Source organism: Excalfactoria chinensis, chromosome 3, assembly GCF_039878825.1.
Source record: "Excalfactoria chinensis isolate bCotChi1 chromosome 3, bCotChi1.hap2, whole genome shotgun sequence".
In the NCBI taxonomy this organism is placed as follows: domain Eukaryota; kingdom Metazoa; phylum Chordata; class Aves; order Galliformes; family Phasianidae; genus Excalfactoria; species Excalfactoria chinensis.
The window spans coordinates 13,835,757-13,858,557 of NC_092827.1; the positions used below are offsets into that span (position 1 = coordinate 13,835,757).

The window sequence follows — 22,801 nt, forward strand, 5'->3', positions numbered from 1 at the left end:
TTTGAGGGTTATTTTGCTTTGAGAAACTCCTGAGTGCTTCTAAGGAATTTCTGTTGTAAGTGATCACGAAAGTCATAAAAGATGAGAGTTACGAAATCATTTCACCCTCCTCCCAAAGGAAGAACACTCCTCATCATACACGGGACTTTACTCAACTTAGATTCAAAACCCGAAAGTCATGGGGGTTCCAATGATTCCCATGGGAAAATATGCAGTTTTGTACAGCCCACAGTCTTGCACATGGGTGGGGTGCAGTTTTGCTTATCTCATTAGCTCAGAACCGAGATCAGGCCTTTTGCCTTGGGGCATCATTTACTATTCAAACACGCACAAAACAAAGGTAATTCTCAGCCATTCTCCAGGGCCTGCCATAAAATCTAGCTTCCTTTCTAATCAAATCACTAAACAGTGTATTTTAGGAATGGTGCTGGTTAGTGAGATTGTGTCTTTCACCAAAACACATGAAATGCTGTGTCCCCATTCACGTTTCGTCATCTCCCCATGTACTTGTAATATCCCTGTTTAGCTCTTAACCACACAAATAACAATTATAATTCCGTAATGGGGGAAGAACGCATTCCTATCAATATTGGGTATCAGCGAGCTCTGAAAGTCTTCTTGTACTAGTAGACATGGTGCTATGTTTGTATAAATCCCCCAAATAAAACAAAATTTGTGCCCGGATATGGCATCAGACTAACCTATTGATACAAAATCACTGCTTCTTATTAACACGGAGCAAGCAATATTGCTAAATCAATTGCACTTTTTAATTTGCTACTTACTGCTATACTGATTTCAGTGCCTAAATATCTTCATCTACAACTCCGTTGTGCTTGATTTTGTCAGAATACAAATCACAGCTACTCCACAGCCCTAAAAATATTGATGGGCTAACAACTTTTGTTGTTAGCGTGTCCCTGTGAGATAAGGAATAAATGGAAGAAAAACACATCTGGGTGGAATTTCAGCTTACTGAAATCTCTACTCTGCACACAGTACTAGTTTAAAAATAGGAAAGACGGAAGAATTTAGACATTAAGTAGTGGTAGAGTTTATATACCTCAGATATATATAAAAGAACAGAAAGAGTCAACAAGGATAAACATAAATGTGAAACAATAGCCCGTGTGAGAGAAGACTAAATGAAATACAACTTTTCATTTTTTTGGGGGAAAAAAAGAAGCCTTTGAGGGTTATGATAGAAATCATGGATGGCAGTGAAGGGAAAAGGTGTAAAACTCAACAATGAATCATTTTCAAGAGGATAAAGGGATTTCAATAATCATAGTGTATCAAGTGCCAGAAGCTCGTGAGTTCTGGAATGCACCTAGAGAACTGTGAAAGGAAGTCACCAATGTACCTTCATATCTGAGCGCTTACTCATAAATAATTTGAATAAGGAGGTGAGGACTGAGAAGACAAAGGCTGATACCGTGTTGTTCATGGAAGGAAAGACGAGGTGTGGCTGAGAACCGTAGAACCTCTCAGTAATCAGGGCTCAATTAGCCACAGCTATGCTGTAGAGTATGGGAGACATCTTAATGGCTCTGGCACAGAACCTCATGCAGACACATGTTCTTCTGAATCCTTGGTAAGATACCCTACATCATCCGTGAGGGTGGTGAGACACTGAACAGGTTGCCCAGTGAGGCTGTGGATGTCCCCTGCCTGGAAGCACGCAAGGCCAGGCTGGATGGGGCTGTGAGCAACCTGGTCTAGAGGAGGTGCTCCTGCCTACAGCAGGGGGTTGGAACTGGATGATCTTAAAGGTCCCTTCCAACCCAAACTATGCTATCGTTCTCTGAAGCAGAACTTACATCTGGGCAACTGACCTGAGCCTGCACTGACTGGCAATAGAACAACAGATGATTTTCAGTACTGAGAGATGCAAAGTGATGGCAAGTGGGGAAAAAATCATTCCATATGACATGTAGAATATTGGTGTCAGTGCAGCCCATTACACTTGAGGCGTGAGACCTTGCAATCCTAGTAGGTATTTGTAGGACAGCGGCAGCTCAGTGCTCAGCAGCATTCAACAGCACAGTGAATTACAGAGCATTTAGGGAAAAAAAAACAACCAAGAGAACACAAAAAGCAATCATGCCACTTTGTATATCCAGTACACGGCCGTATCTTCAACACCGTCCCCATCCCTCTATCTGGTAAAACTGGAACTGTTCACAGAAGAGCAATGAACACCCCCCACACCAAGAGACAAAGCGGAGCCCCACGAGCCGCCTGCGCAGCAGCCCAACCCCACCTCACACCTCCCGCCCGCCGCCTAAGATGGCGGCTCCGCCCGCACCCACAGTGCTCCGCGCGCGGCCGCGCTTCCGGGTACGGGCCCTGGAGGGCGGCGGGCCCGGCGCGGCGTGAGGTGCAGCGGGCGGGGCCCGGAGTTGGCCGGACCGAATGTGAGCGGCGGAACAGAGGAGCGGGCGGACGGAGGAGCGGGAGGGAGCCGCGCGCTCGGACCATGAGGCTCCGGCTGTGGCTGGTCTCTGCCCTGGTGCTGCTCTGGGCGCCGGACGGGCTGCGGGCGCTGGGGCGGCCGCCGCGCGAGCAGCGCTACGGTAAGGGGCAGGGCGGTGTGATAGGGAGGGAGGAGGTGGGGGGAGAGCGCTGCCGTGTGCCCGGGGTGCGTGTGAGGGAGAGCGGCCTCTGCACTGTGCTGAGCGGAACGGGGAGGGCCGTGGGGGCAGGGCTGGGGCTGCTGGAGGCCCTGCGGTCCCGCTGCCACCGGTACGGAGCGTTCGGGCCTCAGTGTGGAGAGAGCTATTGGAGCTGAGGGTGACTTCTAGGAAGCTTGAAGTGGGACAAGGTTGTTTTCTCTAGTTTCCATACCTGGAACGCTTATGTGGGAATAAACGTGAGAAATAACTCAAATGATTTATTTGGAGACTGGATCTCGTGTGAAGAAGCTTTAATTTGTGATTGCAGTGGTGGGCGTCCTGCAAGCAGGAGTGTGCAGCCAGAAACACATCACAGCCTCGTATCCCCTGTCTGCTGACACTAAGTGTTCCTCCCGTTTCATCACTGATTGAGTACTCCAGGATCACAATCTATCCAAGGCTTGCTATCTCCCTCCCATTATCGCTCCATAATTTGTTACCTCCCGACCTTTGCTAGTTTTCTAAATATTTATCATGTCTGCCCCATCCATTTCCCTAATCTTGACACTGGAGCCTCCTGCTTTCTGCTTATCTACCAGCTAGCAGGTCCGTGGGATTTTTCAGTTGCAGAAACACAGTTGTAGCTCTCACACCTTCCCTGCTGCCGGGTCTGCTTTATTTGCACACACATCCCCTGTGCAGTTGACAGAGTCCATTTCTCTTTGTTTCTCCAAGTGATCAGAATCCATAAAACGGTTGCCAAGCCGTGATCTCCCACCGTGTATCTGCCAGATAAGTTTGTTTCTTCTTATGCAGTTCTGGGTGCGTATGTATGTCTTACAGCCTTTACCCTTGGTATCTCACTCTCCCCCAGTCATATCCCCAAGGGAGGAGAGTACGCAAATTAACCTACCAGCCAGAGTCTCCTCTTATCTCTCAGTAATGTGCATACTTCATTCTTTAACCACAGTCAAAACCTTATCTTGTATCAAGAGTTCTGAGGTATGTCCCTTTGGTTCAACATTCTGTTACTTCTGGAAAAACAGTGTGTCATCTCCCACATGAAGAAGTGGCAGATCTCTGTGTGATAAGCATGAGCTTCTCCCCGTGGAGAAGCAGAGGCTGTGGTCACTTATTGCCCGCTCAGATGTCTCCAGGTGCCAGCGACTGCTCTGGGCCCACTTCCTTGTGTAGATCTTGGACAGCAGGCAGGTACCAGCCTGTGCCTCTGTCGCTCTCCCACACCTCGGGTTGACTTTTTGTTCTGTGCAGGCCACAGCAGTTAGTCACTGCAGGAAACTGGTGGGGATAGCACCTAGCTGGGGGTGTTCCAGGAAGTGTAGCAAAACACAACAAATACAGCATATCCCTTTAGCATCAAGGTCAGGGGCTTCTTCAGGCAGAGGCTTTGTCTTGGGTCATCAGATGTTATGCCTTCTAAAGGACCTGTTTGCTACAGACTTGAGTTACCTTACCTGATTCTGTTGTACTCCTGCCATCCATCCACCATGCCTGGACTATGAGCTCTTCCATTTTATTAAGTAATGTGTGGAAGAGAAACTCCCTTCTTCTGCTTGCTTCTGAACCATCATTCTTGGGTTCTGTTGCCATAAATAGTGAATACGGAACAATCAATCAGTCATTTTCCCCTCGCTGTAGCGACTTGCTGACGTTTATAATTTGTCACCTTTGTTTTTTTCAAGTGAGAAAATGTTGGTCTGGTCTGTATAACAATTCTTAGCGTGGGAAAAAGTTCACGACTTTACTGCTCTCTGTTCCTTTCATGTATGCACCTTGTATTGGTGTGGCTTTCTATTTATTTGAGGTGTATGGCTAGATCTGCAGCCAGCATTTGTGATATGGAGCTGCCACGGGTTACTAACGATGAAGCACAGTGATTAATGCTTTTTATTTTGGCCTCTTCTTTTGTTGTTTAATAGTCATTCCAAGACTTTTTCCTTGAGTAGCAGTAACTGTGCTGAAGTACTTTGCACAAGCATGTAAGTAAGGATTTTTTTCTTGCATTTAACTCACACGCTGAATTTCATCCTTTCAGGAGGCTCATTAATAAGTGCTAATTCTATAAAGACTATGGAGACTGCTCACTTAGCCACGGGTCTAGTAGTTCTCGCTTTGTTGTTGTTATCTGTTTGTCAGGGAAGCAAAAGTCAATGATCTTTTGGTTCTTTTTTGGTGCAGTTCTTTAGCATCCAGCCTTGGGGTCATCTTTGCAGCTTAGCTGGTTTAGGCGCCCCTTTTGTTATTTCTCCAGGTTGTTCTTTTGATGATGCTGATGGCTGTTTCAGATGATAGCTTTGTTTTTGACACACTGCAAAATCCCGCTTGGTTCTGATTTTATGTTCATCTTTTGCCAGAGTTCTGTTCCCGTAACCTTGCACACAGCTCATTTCTGAAATATCATCTTTTCTTTGTATTAGCTTCTACTTTGTTCTGTTTAACCCAAGGTTGAGTTTTCTGGACTGAAATAATTTGTATCTCTGATGAGTGGTCGCTTTCATGAAGTTTCAAGGGCTGTTGTTTTATGGCTAAGAGCTTTAGTGCTCATCTCTTTAAAAGCTATTTTTTTTTTTCAGCAAGAAAAAAAGTGTTATTGAGTGAAAACAGAATTTGACAGGATAGGGTAGAATATGTAGATGAAAAAGACTTGTGTCATTTCCTAGCATTTTTCAGCTGAAAGAATGTTAGGGTGTGGTGCTCCAGCAGTCTAAACTGATCTAAATTGGGACTGCCACAGTCCTGCTTGCTGATCTTTCCTCATTTTGTGAGTGGAACTAAGCTGCCTGGAAGCGGATCACCATCTTTTGGTAAGGGGCAGAGTGTTTCTGTTGGAGTAACTTGTGTCATTTGCTCCCTGTTCTCACTAACAGTGTGACTGCCCTGTGTGTGTGGAGTTGGGAGAGGCTGTGCACAGGCTGGGGGTTGGACGTAGGAGCACATCAGCCTCAGTCTGAACTGCCCCCAGTTTGTCTGGAAGTGGTGTTCCTCATAGGGAGTGGAGGAGCAGTGCTGAGCTCTGCTCTCTGTTAGCAGTGACAGGGCCTGAGGGAACGGCATGGAGCTGTGCTGGGGGGGGGCAGCTGGGGATTAGGGACAGGGTCTGCACCAGAGGGCAGTGGGCACAGAACAGGCTGCCCAGGGCTGTGGGCATGGCCCCAAGTACCAGATCATGGAGCATTTGGACACTGCTCTCAGACACAGGGTTTGGGTTTGGGTGGTCCTGTGTGAAGCCCAGGGTTGGACTCAGGTCTGGGTCCCTGCCGGCTTGGGATGTTCTGTGATTCTGTACTGGCCAAAACAATGACTTACTATAGTTTTGCCTTTGAAAATGTAATGCCAGCTCTTTTTTTATTTGGCCTTATACCTACACTGTTTGTTGCAGCTCAAGCATGTCTGAATGATAACGGGGCTTCATGTTCTTGAAAAGAACAGCAGCACAAATATCCAGCTTCAGTGCTGTTGACTGTTTTGGTACAACTGAACTGCTTTAGTCCATTTTCCATTGCAGCACATTGCCACAAAGTGTTATGAACCCAGGATTGCCCAGAATGTAGTCTAACTGTATGTAACAACATAAGCTAGGTAGGGAGCTAGTAGAAATGCAGGAGCTGTTGCTGTCTTGGGCAGGCAGCATTCTTTGCATTGCTCACTTGTGCAATATAGAAAAGATCAATAAGAGATTCTGAGGCAGATGATTGGGCCTTCGGTTGTTTTATCTCCATACTTATCAAAGACCTCACACAACTCAAAATGAATTGCATCAGATAAAGAAGTGACTGATTAAAATGGTTCAGTGTGAATCTATGTGACGTACTTTAAGAGACCATAATTTATGTCTTGTTGAATGAAAAAGAATAATGGTGGTGATGATGGATAAACTGGGGGAGCTTAGTGATGCAGAAGGCAGCATAAAATCATCTGCAGTCAGTTTTGAGTTATCCATCACCCTCAGTGTGACAAAGCATGGGAGGTCCTTAAAGCCAGGAACGTAGCTATCTGTAGAGGAGGGAGGGGGCTGGAAGTTTACCTTCATGTCAGCAGTGTGCAGTGAGATAACTGCTGACAAAATCCTTATGCAGGATCAAACTTTGTCCTTCTGAATGGAAGTTTGTGTGTTAGAAAATGGGGCAAGACCTATGTAAGGGGCAGATAATGTAAGTAATTCTGTGGTCTGTCATTCTGTTACCATTTCTTATCCTATTTTAATGCTCTGCATAGCAAAACAGCTATTTTGGTTTGAGCTGGCTTAGCAGTGTTTCACTCCAAAAGTTGAAGTTTGGTGGGGGGATGGGGTGTGCATTACAGTGTACCACACAGGGAAAGGATGTGCAGCCTGAACAGCAGTGTGTTGTGGTGTGTGCAGCCTGAACAGCAGTGTGTTGTGGTGTGTGCAGCCTGAACAGCAGTGTGTTGTGGTGTGTGTTACCTGAACAGCAGTGTGTTGTGGTGTGTGCTGCCTGAACAGCAGTGTGTTGTGGTGTGTGCTGCCAGCCCAGGGTGCTGTGGGATGGTTTTGGTCATTGCAGGAATTCTTAGAGGCAGTGTTTTCCACAGGCAGCATTACAAGCTGGAATAAACGTGTGCAGTTATGGCCTCCTGTACACCTTGTCTCCCACACAAACAGCGAATGCTTCTTGTAGACATGGCCTGTCTTACTGAGCGTAAATCGTGGCTGATTTTTGTGCTGTGTGTAAGTGGCTGTTTCTGTAGAGGTACTTGATTGTGGTGGTTTCGCTCTGAAGGACAGCTGAACTCCACAGCTGCTGTCTTATTTCTCATCCTCAAAGGAAGAGGGGCAGAAAATACAGCGGAAAAGGGCTTAAGGGTTGAGATAAGGACAGAGAGATCACTTACCAGTTACCGTCATGGCTGAGACAGTCTCAGTATGGGGAGAGTAATATAATTTATAGCCTGTTACTAACAGGATAGACCTGTGAGAACTGAAGCCGAGCTAAAAACATGTTCTCCCCCACATCCCAGGGAGTGGGGGCTGTGGTCAGTTCATAACACTTTGTCTTTGCCACTCCTTGGTCGCTCCTTCTCCATGTAGGTCCCTCCCACAGGATGCTGTCCTTCCTGAGCTAATCCCACCTGGCCTTCCCACAGTCTGCAGCTCTCCATGCACTACTCTGACATGGCTCTGTACCACAGGGCCCACCCTTCAAGGATTGCTTCAGCGTAGGGACCCACAGGTAGCAACTCCCCCATCCCTCCTGCCCCACTGTGGGCTGCTCTCCTTGGGCTGCAGCTCCATCTGGGGGTTACTCCTGCAGAGATATCCATGGGCTGCGGCCTCCTCCAGGCAACAACCACTGCTGTTCTTGGAGATCTGCTCTGCATGGTGCCTGTGGGCTGCAGGAAGCCAGCTTGCTCCACCATGGGCTCACAGAGGGCACCCTTACAGCCCCCTCGCTACCAAAGCTTTGCCAAAGTACTTTCTTTGGCTTGTTTTTTCTTGTTCATGGGAATCAGTCAGTATTTTAATTTTCAATTGAGAAATATAAAGAAATATGATCAAAGTGTAATTCCTCGGAGTAGAACTTAAAGTTGGCTGAGTGAGGAACCTCAACACTACAACTGTTATAAACTAGCTATTGCCAGATTTTTGTTGTGAGAACGTATCCACATGGTTCTGTGGCTTTGGTTTAAGCATATAAACGCTATAAGCAATCAGAAGTGAAATGTCTCTTTGCATTCATGGTTGATCTTTGTAGTATTTTTTTCTTTTCTCCCACAGTTAAAAGCAGACAGCTGAGTGCTGCTGTTTGTGGCTGGTAGCAGAAGTGACTCATCCCGATTTCACTCTTGTGCTCTTGGTTAACTTGCTCGGTGTGGGGATTTCCTGCAATCCTCTGGATACCAATGGTTCTGATTATCTTCCTGATGTTTGTCACTCCTGCACATGTATGTGACTGCACTGCTTGTCTGCCTGCAACTTCTCCACTTTTCGGCCTGTGTTTGTGTGGCTCATGTCCTCATTTCTGATCACAATGTCCATCTTTGCCTTCCAGTGCTGCGTTTAGTATGTTATCCTTTTTTACCTCCTTGAAACTTGCATTAACCTACGCAGGTATGTGGCCTAGGGGCTGAGAGGGGAAGGAGGCTCTTTTCTGCAGGGAGGCACCTATAGCAGCCACCCACTCAGTTTTGATCCACAATTAATGGAATGTTGAGCAAGTTCTTAGTATCCTCTGCATTCCCTGCCTTCCTTTTTTGTCATACAGATTTTTGCCGAAGCTGTCAAGCTCTGCCCCTCAGTGCTATGATATGCCTTGAGTTTTGGAAGGCCGCATTTGAACGAGTGCACAGTTATATCCAAAAGGAAAAGTGCGGTCAGGGAGGAGGGGACTGATCTCACCACGGTAGTCCAGACAGTAATTATTATTTGCTTGGAATCAACTTCACTCCTATTTTTTTATTATACATATATATATATATATATATATATAAATATTTATTTCTTTGGGAAGCAGCAGGGTCCTGTGGTTTGTAAGCTCAGTAGTGAGAATGACAGTTTTTGGAGAGCCAGATAAATGAGAAGGCTGCATCTGGTGACTTGGCTCTTCGTGATTTGGGGGTTTTTGAGCATCATGTGCTGTTCAGGTTTAAGATAAGCCAGCTGTATTGTCCTTGTTTCACTTCGAATGTGAGATTGTTAGTTCAGGGGGCTTCCTTATCTTCATAATGTCAGTATTTGAGCAGGTATTGCACTCCCTGCTTTCACAGGTGAGACAGACTGAGATACTAAATCAAACAGAAAAACCTCGTGTTCCTTCCTGGTCTCCATTTATGAGGTGTGTAGTGAAGGAGAAAATTTCCAAGGTTGGCAGTTTGTGAGGTAACATATAGAAACCATTTGGGGGAGGTTCAGCTGTATTCAAAATAACCAGAAAGAGCAGCTTAATAATCTATGTGTTTTCTGCCAAACAAAATCTGCACTCTTAAAGAAAAATACTGCCCAGAAACTGATGAATATTTCCCTGTATGGAAAAGCTTTGGAGTAGTAGAAGGGTACAGTTGTATGAACAAGTTTTTCCTGAGATGAGCTAAAGGTTGTTTTGTAGACTTCTAGCTCTTTCACAGTAGCCATCGCTGGGCACTTCTGAAAGTGTCCTGTGAATAAGGTAGTTAAAACTGCAGGAAAAGCAGACCAGCTTCCTTCATCGGAGAGGCAGTAAATCTGCTGCCTGCCTTACACAGTCCTCAGGCTGGGAGGTAAGTGCACCTGGAGGCTTTGTCTGGCTGCACGGTGACTAAGTTCAGGCACTCCTTCCTGATGTGGTTTAGCAATTTGATTGCAGTTAGGGACGGCTCAAAAACATGCCTTTTGGAATGCTCAGCATTAGTATTGCCGATGTGGCTGGCCAGACTTACTGATGAGTGTATAGAAATGTGTTTGACTAGTCAAAGCCTTTATCATGCAATGTCTTATAAGCAGGCTGATACCTATTGAGTTCTTGAACCTGTTTCTCTCACAAGTTCTGCTTGTGTATACTCACTGAGCCAATCAGCAGTTGTTTTGGAGGAAATAAGTGAAATGATTTCTCGAAACCATTAGGAGCATGCATGGGCTTTTTCACAGAAGGTGAGAGCACTTCAGTTCCATTTGTTTTCTGTCTGCTGGTGGCTCTGTACCAGATGTACTGGAGGAAGAGGTAACAACATGTGTAACAAATGACTATGGAACAGCTTTCCCACAGATGGATCTCCTCATAGAATCACAGAGTGGTTGAGCTGGAGGTGACCTTAAAACTCACCCAGTTCTGACCCCTGCCATGGGCTGCCTGCCCCCCACCAGCTCTGGATGCCCAGGACACACTCAACCTGGCCTTGAGCACCTGTGGGGATGGGGCACCCACAGCTCTCTGGGCAGCTGTGCCAGGGCGTCACCACCCTCTGGATAAAGACTTGCCTCCTGACATAGAATCATAATCAGAGAATGGCCTGGGTTGAAAAGGACCACAATGATTGTCCAGTTTCAACCCCTCTTCTATATGTAGGACCACCAGGCCAGGTTGCCCAGAGCCACATCCAACCTGGCTGTTATTGCCTCCAGGGATGGGGCATCCACAGCCTCCTTGGGCCAGCCTGTCTCCAGTGTGTCTATCCACCCTTGTAAACAGCTGTTCCCCCTCCTGTTTATTTGTTCCCTTTAAGTACTGGAAGGTCACAATGAGATCTCCCTGGAGCCTTCTCTTTTCCAAGCTAAACAAGCCCAGATCCCTCAACCTTTCCTCATAGGAGAGGTGCTCCAGCCCTCTGATCATCTCAGTGGCCCTCCTCTGGACCCTCTCTAAGAGCTCCACATCCTTCCTGTACTGGGGGCTCCAGGCAGGGGCTCAGTACTCCAGATGCAGCCTCACAAATGCCGAGTAGAGGGGGACAATCACCCACCTGTCCCTGTTGGCCACCCCTTTTTTAATGCAGCCCAGAACACAGTTGGCCTTCCGGGCTGCAAGTGTACACTGCTGGCTCATATCCAGCTTCTTGTTCACCAGGACCCCCAAGTCTTCCTCAGGGCTGCTCTCAAGGAGATCTTCCCCCAGTTTGTGTAAGTACCTGGGATAAATCAGACATCTAACATCTAAGATAAATCTTCCCTCTTCTAGTTTAAAACCATCCCCCCTTGTCCTATTGCTATTTGCCTGTGTAAAAAGTCCAACTGGACGTTACTGCAAGTCCAAGGGCAGCTGTTCTAGGTGGGGTGCTGCAGACTTTCTTTACCTCTTACTGTTAAGGTTGAAAAGACTTGGGATAACTATCGAGAATTTTTTAAGGTATTAATTAAATCTTCTAGTTTCAAACTTCGTGTCTCTAGATAAGCTTAACCTCTGCATAAATAATGTAATTCAATAGAATGCTTATGAAATGGCTGACTTGCCTCATTTACTTGTTGCTTTCAGGGCAATAGATTGAGCATGAGATCATGGGAATTCACTGTTCTGCTTATGAAAGCCAGTGTGGTTGGAGAAAGATGCCATTGGTATTTGAATTGGAAGCAGAACACTTGAAGAGAAACATCTTCTTTAAAAAAAAAACAGGCAGTGGCTTCCAGTTCCTCTGAGCTGTTGGCCAGCACTTCTTGAGCTCTTTGCTGGTGGAGCAGTCTGATACAACGCCCGGTAGCCCATCATTTGTTTGGAAGATACTTTCCTGCATTAAGTGGTAGTTTTGGGGCAGTAAACTTAGCCTGGAAGTGGGGTGAAAAAAAAGGAAGAACCAAAAGTTGTGAGGAGGAGACAAGTCACTGCTGTGGGTTTGCTTTGGCTTTGGCTTTGTCTCTGTCACCGATGTTCTTTCACCTTCTGTTTCTCTTGCAGACCTGAGCTTTTTCAGCATGTGTTTTAGGGGTTCCCCCGCTAGGGAAGGTGTGTGGGATGAAGGCTGGCTATCAGAAAGTAATAAAAATGAAGATGTAAATATTAGGGTTTCATGCTGGAGGTAAGGCGTCCCTCGCCAAAAAGAGAGGAATGCAGAAATCTAGGAGGGGATGGAAGGGAAGGAACCACGGGAATGTGGTTTGGGAAAACCTGAGTCAGCTCAGTGCATTGAAGCCCACAGGGAGTGACTCCTGGACCACAGTGGAGATAATGGAGCGGGAGTGCCAGGTGGATCATTAAACTCAAAAGTAGTGAGCTCTGGGATTACAATGGCTCCTGTCCATGGGCTGCCTACAGACGGGCTCCGCACACCTCTGTGTTTCATTTAGAATGGCACTTCATCTGTTACGTTTAATAAGTCATGAGCATGGATTCATTTTCACAGCATGAAAATCTAACAGAAAAAATGGGGTTTGCGTGCTATGAATCTATTAATTTCCACATCTGTCTGATAACCTGAATAAGCCGACTGATGTATGTCTAGCAGCAGCTTGTCTTAGGAGTTAATTACATGTTGCAAGTGAAATGAAAGCAAACAAATTTAGGAAGAAGGAAATGTTAACAAGTGCATTCTTGTTTCAGTGTCCCAGGAAATAGGAGTGCCCCGTTTCAGCTGTTACTCTAACAGAACACCTTACTCACGGCACGGCTCTGTACTTCTGTGCTCGCCCCTTGCTGAGGTGGAGTGGGACTTCTGAAGTTCTCTGCCTACTAAATAAAACTGTGATTTCTTTAGTTGACTTCGCAGGTCACAACATGGAGACTCAGGTCGTTCTGACTGGCTGTGGTGGCGACTGCATCTTGCTCTCAGCTGTGGCTTTCCTCTGGTTTTGGGGCAGTGCTCTGTAAGTCGGAGCAGAAGGCAGCAGCTGTGGCTGTGTTGTGCAGCTGGGGTCGTGCCCCTTGGCTCAGCAGTTCCTGCACAAGGCCCTGACCAGCACAGTGCAGTGGCACTGCACCTCAGATTTAATTAGAAAGAGTTTAAGACTAGAGTTTCTCATATTTGTTTCTCCCTGCCTGTTGCTGCCCTTCTCCTAGGTGCAGCCACTTGTGACAAGATGCCTTGCCATAAGCAATCAGTTACCACATCCCACAGAGGAAGGTGGTAGAAACTTGCTTTTGCATATAACCCGAAATGCTTGGTAATCGATTGCAGCTGCTCTCCACCTGTGTGTTGTAAACAGAAATCAGGGAATTGCAATTGCACTGCCTTTCCTGTGTTGCCAAATTACAGGGAGGGGCCACGTGCTAAGGAGCAGCTCAGGAGTTGTGGCCTGGTGGCTTCGGGTGGGAGAACACACAGACAGATTGGCCATCTGTCAGCAGGCCGTGGGGTCCTGCCTTTGGTGGTATGGGACTGAGAGGGGTGTGATGGAATCTCAGAATGGCTTGAGACTAGAAGGGACTTCAAAGCCCACTCAGTCTCAATTCCCTGCCCCACCCTTTTAGTTTTAAACCATTTCCCCTTGTCCCGTCACATGTAAAAAGTCAGTCTCCCTCCTGCTTATGAACTCCCTTTTAAGTGCTGGAAATTCTTATGCTTTAAAGCACAACTGGACTTGGAGAAAGAGGGAGATTTTTAAAAATTAAGGAAGAACAGAAGCCCTTCTGCCTCTTGTGAGCCAGTGGCTGACTCCTCGTTTGGAGCAGGGGAGGAAAACAGTGAACTGGATACAGGGAGCCTCTGTGGAATTGCAAATTCCACAGCACCAGCTGTGGAAGCAAAGGCAAACATCTCACCCAGATTTGGGTGCTGCAGAAAGGAGAAGTGCAGGTTCTTGTGTCTGGCAAAGGAGTGCAGGAGGGCTTATTGGCTGGAGTAAATGCTGTTTGCCAAAGGTGCTTGTATACTTGTTAAATTTGCAAGCGTCTGCTGAATGTTGACTTGAATTTGTGATTTGTGCATGGTTTTCATGCTCTTTGTCTCCCTCCTCTGAAGTTTTCTTGTTTGGAGGAGGGAAGTCAAAGTTCTGTGTGATGATAAGTGACTGGGAAGTGTGGAGATGCCTCATGTGAGGTGCCTGGCTTGTTATTTCTGATGGACGAAGCTATTTTCTGGCTGCTGGTGGATGAAGAGGTATTAACTGTAGTCCTGACCTGCTGTGAATGTGGTAGAAGTTTCCTCCGTTTAAATCATGTTTTGCCATGGATGGGATGGAGAACAGCAGGTGAAGATGAGAAGCTATTCATCCCAGAGCTGTGGGGAGTGTTCTTTCCTGCTTGCTTTCCAGGAGGGCATGAGCTCTGCACAGCCGTAGCAGTAAAAGTGATGGCCTTGTTGCTCTAAGAATTCTCTAAGAAGTCAATTAAATTCTGTTTCTCTCTAATCACGTCTTTTGTTTCATGCTATGATTTCTACTTGACTGCACAAAATGTGCCTTTACAGAAATGCACAACAGTCATCCTAAAATTAGAGCAAACTGTGATCTTGCTATAGCAGGCTCTGGTTTGCTGTTTGCGTTTGTGAAAGAGCCTCTTGAAGCTATCAAACTTTCTGTTTTTCTTGCAGATGCAGTTGAATCCATGCTCTCAGACTATGACATCCTTTCTCAGTCCAGTATCCAGCAGCACTCACTGAAGAAGAGAGACCTCCAGCCTGAGACTCATGTAGAGAGGCTTTTAAGTTTCTCAGCCCTGCAAAGGTAATTAAATAATCAGCAATGAAGTAATACTGTCTTTCAGCTTGAGATCAATGCACACAGTTCCTAATTCAGAAATAGTTGTTGTGGTTGCTATCATGACTGGCCCATTCTTTTAAGTTAGTGGTCTGCATGGCTGCGTGAATGGCTTCAGAGAGACTCAGGAAACAAAAATACATCTGGATTCTGGTTGTTGAAATGGCAGCGATCTCTGTTTGCTCTTGCTTTGTTCTTAGGTTTAGTTTTGCTGTCACGGATGGGGTTGGATTCCTCTTTTACCTCATCTTGGTAACACTGCCTAACTTGATTGGCCTTTGGTTACTGAAAATCTGCATCTTCAGCTTGGGAAAAGTGTGTCATATTGCCCAAGAGATTCTCCTTTTGCAGTGATTTAATCTTGCTCCTACCACGCAGTAGTAAATGAGAGCCTTGTGAAAATGTAACTTAAAATAGATGAGCAAATCTCCTGACCTGCTTTTCCTTTGGTTAGATTTGTTAGCAGTGTCAGGTTTTGCTTGAATGCATATGGAAAAGGTGCATCGTGAGCAATCCTTGACTCTTGTGTTGATTTTTTTTGTTTCTTTTTATCTTTAAAATTGAACATCTTGAACACTGAAAAATGCCCTATAGATGTACTAATGATTTACAGTTCTGAATTACATAATATATGCTTCTATACTTTGCTTATCGGAGTTAATGCTTCCTAACTTCTTTTGGGCCTTCAGTAAAATGGAAACTTTTGTGCGTGTCTTTTGCTTAAAAATAAATGGAAGTAAATTCTTTTACAGGCACTTTAAATTGTACTTAACTGCAACTGCTGAACACTTTTCAGAAAAATTTCAAGCATTAATTGTGGATGGTGAAGGCAAGGAAAAGGAGTATCGTGTTCAATGGCAAGACTTTTTCACGGGACATGTTGTTGGTTAGTATGGACCAGTCTGTGTGTCAGGGCTGAGAAGGGGCAGCTGTGCCTCAGTCACTTGGTCACAGTAAATGCTACATTATGCTCGTTTTCATCAGATATGGTTAGGATGAATACGCAGCCTTTATTCTTCTGCCCCTCAGGTTTTCTTGTGGCTTGGGTGTTTTGTTTTGTTTTGTTTATTTTTTAATCTCTTGTACCAAGCTTCTAAGATTGGACTCTTCCATTGAGCTTGGCAGCATGTGAACATACAGTTTGCACAGGCAGCAGCTTGTGATTTTCTTTGTTTATTAGTGGAGAATGTGGGATTTCAGTGTTTTTTGTCACAGAAAGCAAATCCCAGGTAGTGATGATGCAGCACTGCCCATGTTGTTACATTAAACCACTTTAATGTGATTTCATTGGAGGCTACTGTCCTGGAAAGAAGGGCTGTTTTGCTCCACTTTAGTCTAACACTAACACTTCTGCTAAGTTGGTTTGATTTTTATGTTGTCTTTTGTGGTGTGGTGGATTTCTTCTGGTGCTGTGATATTGCTGGCCGGTAATGGTGAGGTCCAGACTGCCTTTGTTGCCAGAATTATCTGATTACCATCCCCTGAGGCCTTCTCGGCAACACCCAAAAAGTATCAGTTAAAGCCAAGCCTTAATGCCTGTGATCACTGAGAAGTTAACACAGAGTAAGGAGCGCTGGTTCATGTCTTTTTTTTTTCTCTTTCTAGAATGTTCTTCAGAGACTGAGGAGCTTAATCTGTCGTGAAGTTTAAAAAATTAAAAATGAATTAAAATCGATGTCTTTGTAGAATCAGTGTTTTTATAGGAGTGCATGCAAATGGAGCTGACTTTTCTCCTTTATCTTTATGTCAAAGGGGAGCATAATTCCAAGGTTGTGGCGCACATTGGGGATGAAGACTTTACTGTAAGAATCAATACTGATGGAGAAGAATACAATATAGAGGTATGCCTTACTGGTACAGGGAACATTCAGAAAATCTCCTTTTTCCCTGTGGGTGTTTCTGTTTCTGGTTAGTCACAGTGGCCATTCTGTAGCTCAAAATAGACTTGGTGGCGGTGATGGCGTTTGTTTTAGAGTTAGTAGGAAGGTGCAATTAAAATGGAAAACCATTTTGACTTCAGAAAGTATTGAATTTTATTAGTGAGTGCCATGCTTGGCATTTGCATCTTTTAGATCCGTCAGAGAGAAGGCAGATCTTGAACAGGGGAAGATTTTAGAAACAGAAGTGTGGATAGCATTGGTAGTTAGTGGTGATCGCATCCTTCAGAAGAGCAAACAGTGCAGCCTTCTGAGCAGAGCTGAGGTTTGTTGAGCCTTCCAAAATTGTGCCTTTATTATGTCTTGACATTCTTCCCACTCTGTGGGCTTTGTTTAAAAATCTGCTTTTTCCCTGCTCCTTTCTTTCTGTTTTTCACCGTTTTTATTGTGTTATTTTAAACTATTCGTTTAAAAAAAAAAGATCAGCAAATGTGTAATTAAACACTACCCTAATTACTTGTTCAAAGCAGCGTATTCCCAGACACAGCCTGTGTTAAAGTGGATGAATAACAGTAATTATAGCTAAGTGTTGTATGGATATTGTAATTGTCTCCTAACCCAAGGATAGTCAGAATTATAGGTAAGCCTGAGAAATCCGGTTCTATTAAAGTATAAAAATGTGACTAGAATACATGAACCATTCTCCTTGTGCTTTACAACAAGGGCAAACAGTAGCTGTTGGATCATGATATAAAGCATTTGTAGTGTTTGTGGTCCGAGAATAGCATAAGCGTATCTCAATTTCCCACGTAGTAGTCATTGAGGCTACAGCTTGTCCATACATCCCCATGTCAGCTTTGCCCCTCACCACTCTGAGGTCATGCCTGCATGTGGTCAGAGTTGGTAGGCACCAAAGGCTGTTCCCAAAAGGCAGTACTGACAGAGTTGTCCCCATGTTGCCTTCCTTTGCTTCCATAGTCCTCGTTGCTTGTAAGTTGGGGATCTTAATGTAAATCCCTTGTGCACCCTGCCTTGCCCTGGGATGCCAAGTGTTTGCCCTCTGTTTCACAGCTCATAAGAACTGTCTGAAGTTCAGAGAGCGCTGCCTTAAACCCAGAGGGCACCCAGAGCCAAATGATCTGCAGGGTGGTTTTGGACTGTGTGCTGCTTGGCCTTGCCTAAAGAACATCAACTGTGTGGTGGTTTTGTTGGTGTTGCTGTAGACGTTACTTACATATAATAATAGGGAAATGGCAGTATGCCTCTGCTCTGCAGTTAGGTTGTTTTTATGTTGAAATATTGTGGGTTTTTAAAATTATTATTTTTTAGGAGTTTTTGCTTGTAAGTGACTGAGGAATATTGAAAAGTCTGCCTCTGATGTTGTTCTGGTGTGCACTTGGATATCCTCTGTTAGCTTAGAAGGTTTAGACCCTTGTGCCTTCAGTCAGTGAGGTTGTTAGCATATTCTAGCTGTCTATTCCTCTAGCTGCTAGTCAGCAATGGGGGGAACAGAGGAGCTTGAGATGCCTCCTCAGGCTGCTTTTATTCCTGAGGGGACTTAAAACTCCCTCTCCTTTGGCTTTATCAGATGATTTCTGCTGCTCTATTGAGATGATCTTAGATCTTTGGATGCATGTGGGCCACAAAGGGTTGAATTCAGTTGGCTTTCTTGGCAGTGTAGTTTTGTTGGTAGATTTATTTCCAAGGGTGAAATTTTTATAATGCAATGTACATGCATATGTGTGCACATAAAACTTGGCTCTATGTGTGTGTATGTGTGCATTTTACTTAAGTCTTTGCACTGACCGTGTTCCTGACCATCTGCATTTCTGCTGCTCTTGTGTTCACAGCCCCTGTGGAGATTTATAGATAATGTTCAAGATGAAAGATTGCTGGTCTACAGATCTGAAGATATTAAAAATTTCTCACGTCTGCAATCCCCCAAAGTATGTGGTTATGTAAAGCTGAACGAAGATGAACTTTTACCTAAAGGACTGGAAGAGAGTAAGCAGAATGAAGGTGAGCCTCCATACCCTGGGAGAGCAGAACCTTCCAAGCGAGGTCACAGCCTGGGTGATAATCTGTGTGCTCCTTCTGGTTTAATTCTTTGAAGTCATTGGTTCAGTGGGGAAAGCAGTACCTGTTTTCATGCCCTCTTTCCCTCTCCGTCCACGCAACAAAATCCATAGTGCTGAGAAGAAGGGACTGTCCCTAGCAGTGTCTTTCTTCCTGGCTTGCTGAAAGGATGACTAAATCTATCCAAGTGTCAGTGAAGTACAGGAAGCTATTTCCTTGTGCTGAAGTAGTGTTTTTTTGTGACAGCTCACAGCAAGGTAGGTTGGCTTTTTAAGGTGAGCACTAAAACAACCTTATACTTGTGTCCTCTAGGGCCCATTTGAGATCTGTGGCCACTGTAGTAAACCCTCTTGAGTTACGATCAGTCTTCTAGTCTCACTTTCCTCTATCTTCTACTGCGTCAGCAGGGATGGGGATGAGGACTGGGAACAGAAGGAAGTGTTGTTAGGACAGAGACTGATGACCTTAAAAACTCTGTAGGTACATTTATTGAGCAGCTCTATTTCATTGCTATACATTCCATCCCTTACAGCAAGCCTGAGGACTGTTATGAAAACAAAATTCAAGAGTCCTCACAAAAATCAGGCAACCAAAAAATCCCACCCCGTCTCATGTTCAAGACTCAAATAAAGACATTAGACACAGCCACAGACAGCTTGTTGAATGCTTGTTTATTTATGTATTTTTATGCACGTTAGCAAGGATCCACCGGGAGAAAAGAGCCATTCCAGACAGCTCTAAAGATACGTGCAAGATGTTGGTAGTGGCAGATCATCGTTTTTTCAAGTACATGGGCCGTGGGGAAGAGAGTACAACTATAAACTATTTGGTAGGTACAATTTGTTGGAGTAAATGGAGAAAAGAAAGAAGGGATTCAGTAGTTATAACAACATAGAGCTTATCAAGTTCTTTTATAGCGTACATACATCACGTCTGGGTGCTTTTTAACTGGAAAAGTGCTAAATCACATGTTAAAAATATTGTATAGTGGTGATACTGTAATGAAGTGGTCCCTTCCCTTTGCATGCTACTGGTAGCTGTGCTGTTTTCTCATTAAGGAAAACATGTTTTTGCTCTGAGTTGTAGTTTCTCTTGGTCTTTGAATTCCAGTATAAATGATCCAAACGTGTTCAAAGTTCCCATGGGAGGCAAAAACAACTTATATGGTTTTTCAGCTCCATCCAAGATTCTCTGTCCAGAACAAGGAAATTCTGAGATAAGAGCAGCAAACAATTAGTTTGGTTGCATGTGTAGTTTTGAAAGTAGAACGCCTGCCTACAGCAGGAGTGGAGAGTATGGGTGTGGGGACATGAGGGAGTAAGAAGTGAAACCACTTGTGGAGATACGCTGTTTCTCGTGAGTCTCTTTCTGAGTCTGAATCTTTGACACACTGATCATTCTGTGCCATCTATCCTGGCTTTTCCACCTCTGTTCCCAGAAACGCTTACATTCCCCAGGTTATTGAGCCTTAGTTCATCTATTTGCAGAGTTTATCCCAGCATCTGACATAGGATTCTTTGAGACTTAACCTACTGTTGTGTTTCCTGGGTAGATGTGTGCTGTAAACAACACAGAGGTGGAAAAAACTGAAGTACAAGCTATTATTAAGTGGCTGTAAATGTCATTCTTTGTTCTGAGCAAGTTTGATGCTCTGTATCTAGTAGGAGGTGATTTGTAAGTAGATGAGAGCAGCTCAAAAGGGGAGATATTGATTGTGAGTGCTGAAGAGAGGCTTTCTGGAACCTTGTGCTTGAACCATAATAAGAAAAATGTGAAATGGAAGGAGGGAAGGAGGCCTCGGGGGTCAGTTGAGTTCAGTGCTAAAACAAAGCAGTAAAAGCAGCTTCCTCTTCTGCCCTTCCCCTCAGAGAAACTTGGAAAAGCTCTGTATAAACAAAATGTTTCCCAAGATGTCTTGTTTTTAATGTTACCACTTCCTCTGCACGGATGAAAGTGATAAATGAAAGTTCGTACTGCTTTTTTATGATGGAACATTTTCAGAGATGCTTGATAGTACTCTTTGGATCCATGAACCGTTGGTTGTGGATCACTGAATACGTCTGTTATGCTTAATAAGGTTCGGTTTTAGTTTGAAGTGTTTCCAGACAAATGCTGCAGCTTCTTGGAGTGTCTTGAATTCTGGTGCCCAAAAGCTTAGTGCTGTCATGACTTGTTTCTCTTTCCTGCATAGATTGAATTGATAGACAGAGTGGATGACATCTACCGAAATACTTCCTGGGACAATGAGGCCTTCAAAGGTTACGGCATACAGATAGAGCAGGTTGGTATTCACCGAACTGTGCAAAGGGTTTCCAGTTTAAAGTGTAAGAACTCTTTAGGTGTCAGGGTTTCTGACTATTTTGTCTAGATTATAGATTTAAATGATCAAATCCTACTTACTAACTGCAGCCAGCAGTGCTTGGAAATAGCATCTTGCCAGAGGTGGTATTACTGATTTGACAGCATGTCTATTTTCAGTTCCTTGCAGCTTTTGAGATGGGAGTTCTCACTTTCTATACATTATCTCAATTAAGAGGGGCTATTCTTGTTCATCAGACATACCATTATGCACATACTTTGTCTTTCTATTGGTGGCTAGTGCTTAGCTTATAGAACATGAGTGTGCCTCAGACATGTGACAGGAACTCAAATCCTGAATGACTCTAATGATTGCAGTTAAACGTGATATCATGGTAGTGTAGAATTTGAATATAGTGGATTCAGTTCATTTGATAGCTCCTGGAAGTTATAGCATAGGAATTTGGCAGGGGACGTCAAAAAAGAAGAGGAAACCATCTGCTCTGAGTACTGCAAGAGCTATCATGTGGCACATGGGGACACCCATGCTACGAGCTGGCTGCCTCTCCAGGAGCAAGGAATTGAGGGGCAGGAGAAAAGCATACTGCTCTAGGCTACTGGGAAAGCAGCAATCCTTCCAAGTATGCCTTAGTTAACAATAATTCTGTGGTGTTCAGCATCCGTTAATTCTGCCTGTGTGTCCTACTTGTATTTGCTGGAGGTTTGTTTTTTATGTAACATGCATGTTAAATCACAGTATGTTGGTGAAGACCATTGATGTTACTTTGCAATGGCTGGTGAAATCCTTTGTGATCTGGTCAGTGTATCTTAACTAGCAGAAGCTGACAGCTTAACATTGGGAGCATGCTGAATCTGAGTTTTTCTTCTTGCAGATCTATTGAGACCTTTAGGATTGCACTGAAAACTTTTCTGTAGTTACAAAATTGACCAAAATTCTTCTACGTTGTTGTCGCCCTTTTTGAAATGTAGATTATCATCCACAGTGAACCAGAACGTGTAGGACCTGGAGAAAAGCATTACAATATGGCAAAAAGTTATCCAGATGACAAGAAGGATGCCTGGGATGTGAAAATGCTGCTAGAGGTAGGTACTAACACTTGAATAATTTCTGCCTTTTGCAGCAATTTGCTTTCACAGCTGTTCTGCAGCAGTGGATGAAACTGCTTCGCTTCCTTTCTGTGATGTATAGATGTTAGACTAAGTTGATGTATAGATGTTAGACTAAGTCAAACTAGCAAATGTGCCCTGTAGCCCATGGCAGGGGGCTCCTTTGTATAGTTACGGAGTGCAAACCGACTGGGCTAATACGTAACTTGAGTCAGAAGGGCAGTCCTGGTACATCTGGCTCTAAGACTGACTGCCCTCTGACCTTCACAAAAGTAGTGCAGTTGGCTTCCCCCTCCATGTGAAAAGGGGGAAATGAACTGGCAAGTTACATGAATGAATGTGTACAGTGTTTGTGGGGATTCATTTAAATTTATTCGGATTTGTAGGACAGATGATCATCTGCTTTTGCCTGACTTAACCAGATTTAGAAGGTGCCTGGCTTATTAGATAAAAGTTATTTATAGATTTCTGGTATGCACTATGAAACATTTTACAGAGAATATACTTTTCTTTTTTTTCCCCCCTTCTTTAAAGCAATTTAGCTTTGATATTGCTGAGAAAGCAGCTCATGTGTGCCTTGCTCATCTCTTCACATACCAAGATTTTGATATGGGAACACTTGGACTGGCTTACGTTGGTTCTCCCAGACCTAACAGCCATGGTGGCATTTGTCCTAAAGGCAAGACTTCCTTTTCTTCCTTTCCAACTGTGACTTGAAAGCTACTTTTTGTTGT

At 44.5% G+C, this 22,801-nt stretch overlaps 1 protein-coding gene across 1 annotated transcript in view; it reads left to right on the plus strand.

The window, feature by feature from the left end:
* The first annotated feature begins 2,324 nt into the window (after window positions 1–2,324).
* The window catches only part of ADAM17 (ADAM metallopeptidase domain 17), a 29,292-nt gene continuing 8,815 nt past the window's right edge, over window positions 2,325–22,801 (plus strand). The window contains exons 1-9 of the mRNA XM_072331729.1: window positions 2,325–2,576; window positions 14,523–14,655; window positions 15,441–15,574; window positions 16,441–16,529; window positions 18,416–18,584; window positions 19,340–19,470; window positions 20,833–20,922; window positions 21,930–22,043; window positions 22,602–22,746. Of these exons, the coding sequence (XP_072187830.1) occupies window positions 2,480–2,576; window positions 14,523–14,655; window positions 15,441–15,574; window positions 16,441–16,529; window positions 18,416–18,584; window positions 19,340–19,470; window positions 20,833–20,922; window positions 21,930–22,043; window positions 22,602–22,746 (1,102 nt within the window). The 5' untranslated portion in view covers window positions 2,325–2,479. The remainder of the gene's footprint in view (window positions 2,577–14,522; window positions 14,656–15,440; window positions 15,575–16,440; window positions 16,530–18,415; window positions 18,585–19,339; window positions 19,471–20,832; window positions 20,923–21,929; window positions 22,044–22,601; window positions 22,747–22,801) is intronic.